Source organism: Xiphias gladius, chromosome 4 (genome assembly GCF_016859285.1).
Source record: "Xiphias gladius isolate SHS-SW01 ecotype Sanya breed wild chromosome 4, ASM1685928v1, whole genome shotgun sequence".
Classification (NCBI taxonomy): Eukaryota; Metazoa; Chordata; class Actinopteri; order Istiophoriformes; family Xiphiidae; genus Xiphias; species Xiphias gladius.
In genome coordinates this window covers 7,813,119-7,818,110 of record NC_053403.1, presented here as the reverse complement: position 1 = coordinate 7,818,110, position 4,992 = coordinate 7,813,119, and the positions used below count along the sequence as shown (strand labels likewise).

The following is a 4,992-nucleotide window of genomic DNA, read 5'->3' as shown; positions in this document are numbered from 1 at the left end:
CAGGTGTTGTCAGTTATTGTGTCTGATTAGACCTGCCCAGGGTGGAGTTAAATTAGATCCGTGCCACCTTAACAGGTGCAAACGAAATGAACAGGAGAGCGATGGGGAGCTGCTAATCGACCAGCCTCTACTGCCCTCGTTGTCCTGAGAAAAGGTCTAATCAGGCGGAATATTTAGAATCCCCCTGTGTGGGTGGACTACGGCCGTGCTGGGCCTTCAATTTAATGTTGTGAATATCAGTTGGATCGGAACAGCTTGGTTGAAGATGTATATTTTTTGAAACTGTCAGCTAACAACAGAACACTCCCAACAGTTTTAATTAAAGAAGTGGTCTTTATTACAGCAAAGAAGCCAAACATTACAGACAATAATAATTATGAACCATGAATATCAATTCTTTACTCAGACTGGCCTCTCATTCAGAAACCAGCTTCATTCACTACGCTTCAGGGCCGCTTACTTCCGATTGATTAAGGAGGAATTACGCTGCACCTCAGCAGGATTTGCCCCTCGGTTTTCCCCTCATGTGTGTAGCGTTTAGTTTCTGTTACCACAACACCTGGTCATTGTCTGCTTCACTTTTCTCACTCTGCATGCTATAGAGATGGACATCAGTTTTTGTCCAACTGGTAAACCCCACCATCACTGAAGGCAGTGTGCGACTGTATTAACATAGTCTTCTGGCCTCTAAAGTTTCTTTCCCTTCTTTGGGTCAGACCAGAAATCTGGAGGAAAAAAAAATGCAAATCGATGTTCCACCAACAGAATAAAGTTGTGTATTCAGTGGAAACTGTGAACAGTTTTTAAACGACATCTGTCATTATTTTAAAGTTGAATCCTCCAGGAGTACAATCTCCGACTTTTTATCTACAGCAGAACTAATGTTCTGACATTGCATCCATCGTCTAAATCTTTGCTGCTCATCCAACAATAGAGGCTTTTTAGTACTCATGGTAATCTATTTACAATAACATCCTTAAGAGTAGGGCTTCTCTTGTTCCAGCCAAGTGGAACATCTAACATTTTATTTACAATAAAGTTGATGTTTTTTTTTTTTGTTTTTTTTTTCTGAATCAGTTTGTGCACAAAAAACAGAAACACATCAGGGATTCAGGAGCCCGTAAAGCCTCACAAATAATTCATAAAGCATTCTGATGAATAAAACACACTGAATCGTGGTCCAAAAGGTATTCAACACATTGATCGTCCATGAGAACGCATTCAACAAAGCCCTGGTCGCGATCTAAGATGCTGTTAAAATGCTCGTATCAACGAGGAGAATTCAAATGATTAGGCACAATAAATGTTTTTTGTTTCACAGTCCTGCATGTTTCGCTCACTAGGCCCGTTTGCATCACTGAGGCGGTGTGTATTCAGGGATAACGGTGAGCAGGATATGAGGGTGAAGATAAACAGCTTATCCCAACTAAGACGCTCAGAGGGATGGGAGCTATTATCCATAGTACTCTGTGCATGTAAATGCACCAATGTTCTACTGACCACAAACAGCGCGATGGGCTTTTACACAAATAAACCACAGTAACATCACAGAGAGATTCATTAAGTGAAAACAAGACAATACTACTGAATTCCACCTACATACTGAAAAACTACTTATAATGCTTTAATACACAGCTTTGATCAGGGGTTCTTAAACTCTTCTTCAAGGACCCAAATGGAGTAAATACCTCGGGACCCATTATGGGCTCATTAAATCATACTAATACTCTCGAGACGTCCGAGGAAACAGACCTGCAGCCCATTTTGCGTCCTGACCCACAGTTTAAGAAACGCTGGCGGTAGAGTAAACATGGAATGAAGAATGATTGTTCTTACAAGCAATGCAAGTAAACAAACAATAAATACAAACAATGTGCTTTATCCATATAGACATATTTACACAAAGTCTTTGGCTTATGAATAAACATCAGCTGCAAAATAAAAAAAAACAAAAAACAAAGAGAAAAGTGTTGGCCACCAGTGCACAAAGCAAATGAAGCCTGGGGTCAGTTCACTTCCAATTCCCTTCAAGCCATAAATGGAAACCGTAATTCGCCTGTTCACGAAAGCGCGTTAAATCTCAGTCTCTTCTAAGGGTCAGCAGATTCCCTCGTACCCAAAAATCTGTTTATATTTATGCTCTGAAAAATATCCAACTTGTGAATTGGCTGAATTGAAAGTGCATTGGGCCCAGCCCTGAAACACACATGATTAGGCTGATGCCACGTGGCTGGATAAAATCTTAAGTGTTCAATTTGGACAATTTGGGGCACAATGACGACTTCAAAACGTCTATCCAGTAGATCAGTAAATGAGAATACAAAAGCAATCGGAAATCAACTCTTCAGAGAACAAAAAACGGACGTATACATTTTAGTGAAAATCCTACACGCTCTTTAAGTTGCCACTTCATGATATTGTAAAAAAAAAAAAAATCTAAAAGCCTTATGCTCTCCATGTAAACTCTCTGTTTTTGCTTCAGTGTCAGTCTTGTTTCTAAGACACTACTTTATCTAATAAGCAAACTTGTATTGACATGCAGGTTCTTTTCTGTATCTGTTCTGTTATCCGACAACCTACTGCATTTAAAATGGGTACAAAGTGGCTATTAAAAATACATAATGATGTTCTGATTCAGAAAAATAATTATGAAGATGCTGCTGCTTGTGTATGGAGTAGAAAAGAGAAGCGTTCACAGAGTTTGGCCAGGCTGTAACTTTTAAGTTTCTTGTTCTTGTACAGAAATTACTGGCTGCAGATATTCAAACATCACCACGATGAGATGCCCAACACCGTTAAGTTACTCAGAAATTAGCATGAGAGCGGGGGAGGTGGCGCCACTGAAAACTTTAACTTGCAGTTATTCAAAAGCTGGGTTTGCCGCTTGCGTGGGGGAAGGGAGACATCTACAGTGCACATGGAGGACTGCAGCCGAGACAGCATGAGGCATCGAGTCCATGCGAGGGGGTCGTGGTGAGAGGCTAAACGCTTAAATGGAGCCCAAAACATACAGGGGCCCGCTGGCACTCAAAAAAGCTGTACAATAAGCATAAAGGAGTAAAAGGAGTAACATTCTCCTCCTCTGCCTCACTCCCAGAAGCCCCTTCTGTTTCCCTTTGCTTAGCAACACCGTACGAGGAGCCGATTTCTCTCGTGCCATTTGTAGGGATGCAAAATGGATGCTACAGAACGGCAGCCACAGAGGGGGAGTCGGGACCGAGCGAAAAGCAAAGAATCAAACACGAGGGAGGTGAAAAGATGTGTCGTCCTGCTCCTCTTCACCTCTTCTTCGTTTAGGAGGACTCGATGAACTCCAGTGCCAGGTCGTAGCAGAACCGATACTGCTCCTGTAAACCGACACAGACAGACAGACTGGACTTACTATTTGCACGGTCACGTGTTCCCAGGTCGGCTCGAGCTCGGTTTCACTGTTGCAAATGTCACAACAGATCAAAGTCGCTGAGGAATCGGTTTTAAGGTCTGTTTTCACCGGAGCCATTTTGGTTCTTTTTCATATCTTCCCCATTTTGTGAAACATCGTTACTTTACACTTAATAATGACGTTAAAAATAAAGGAGGCATATTTGATTATATATTGTTTATAGGGTTTAACATGGCTCCTAGTGACAGTTATTTTAAGAAGGTGGGGGAAGTCCGTAGTCATAACAGCAGAGTCAGAGTAGCATACATGGGAATAAGCTACCTGCTTTAACAAAGAGTCAAATCTTCATGCATTTGAAGAAAGGCGGGTCTTTCGGGTGTCTCTGATACTTTTCACCTCGCCTGCTGTTTAAACACCCGGGACAACAACTGAAATAAGTCCAGGACTTTATCGTTCTATCTCTGACAAAGTCTGCTATTTCGGACGTTTATAAATAAGTTTAAAAGTTGCCAGTAAACCAAACCAAACACTGAGGTTCCTCTCTCCCTCTGTTACCCTCACCCTCTCTGTCCATCCTCCTCTCTCACTCACCGGAGTGTCCACCATGTTCGGTTTGCTGTTCCTCAAGGTCTTTACGGCGTGAAAGACGTCGACCACGCTCTGTCTCTTGGCCATCTCACACACAATGCTGCTGGCACAGAATACCCCACTACGCCCACCTCCGTTTCTGTGGACAAACAGAAAAACAACACGCAGGTGTGTGACAAATTGCACAATTCAATATCTCGCCCGTAGCTCTGCCGCCTCTCACACAGTGTTGATGGCGCTGACTGTGGCACACGGATGGCAAACCACCCAGCTGGACAGTAAATTTTGTGCATCATAAGACAAAAAGACCTTCTGGTGAGAGAGAAGTGTCACTCTGCATGAGTCATTGGAACTCTTTTGCAATCACAACTAGGTGCCAAGATAACTGGTAACAACAACCCTTTCACAAGTGAATACGAGCAATTATTAAACCACGGCTACATACAGCCCTTGTTAGACGGTTAGGCAAATTTGGCAACATTTTTTTATTCTTTTAATCTTCACTTTAATGAATTCATTGATTTTTTTAAAACTTTTTTCACAGGGTAGACAGCAAAGGTGGTAACAGCTTTTCACAAATATACCCTTCATACATGGAAAAAGAAGAAGGAGGAACAAAGTGTGTTAGAACTCCTTTGCTTGCTGTGTACTCACAGGCAGTGCACTATGGTTCTTCCCTCTCCCTCCTCTCCCTCGCGCTGCCACTGGTCGACCTGCAGGATCAGCTTCAGGAAGGAGCGTTTGGAGGCGGGGACTTCTCTGTGCCCCGCCCACCCCAGGTACTGGAACTGACGAACCATCAGGTAGCCTTCCTGAGGCTGAAGCATCAAGCAACACACACATTTAGAAGAAGTGGTCGAGTTAAACTGCAGCCTCGTCTCGACCTCAAATCGAGCACATTTTTTTCTGTCTTTGTTTTTTAGTCACACATGCATCTCGCCCTACCTCAAGAATTCAGATTCCAAACTAGCAATTCTGAGAAGATTTCTGAACCCAATCTAAACATTTGGATTATTTTCTTG

General features: G+C 42.5%; 1 protein-coding gene across 6 annotated transcripts in view; it reads right to left on the bottom strand.

Moving 5' to 3' along the window:
• Positions 1 to 335: 335 nt before the first annotated feature.
• The window catches only part of ptprk (protein tyrosine phosphatase receptor type K), a 119,509-nt gene continuing 114,852 nt past the window's right edge, over positions 336 to 4,992 (bottom strand). For all 6 annotated transcript variants that reach the window (XM_040124840.1, XM_040124842.1, XM_040124843.1 and 3 more), the window contains 3 exons: positions 4,625 to 4,788; positions 3,974 to 4,109; positions 336 to 3,347 (listed from right to left, as the gene is read on the bottom strand). In XM_040124840.1, coding sequence (XP_039980774.1) covers positions 3,294 to 3,347; positions 3,974 to 4,109; positions 4,625 to 4,788 — 354 coding nt within the window. In that variant the 3' untranslated portion in view covers positions 336 to 3,293. The remainder of the gene's footprint in view (positions 3,348 to 3,973; positions 4,110 to 4,624; positions 4,789 to 4,992) is intronic.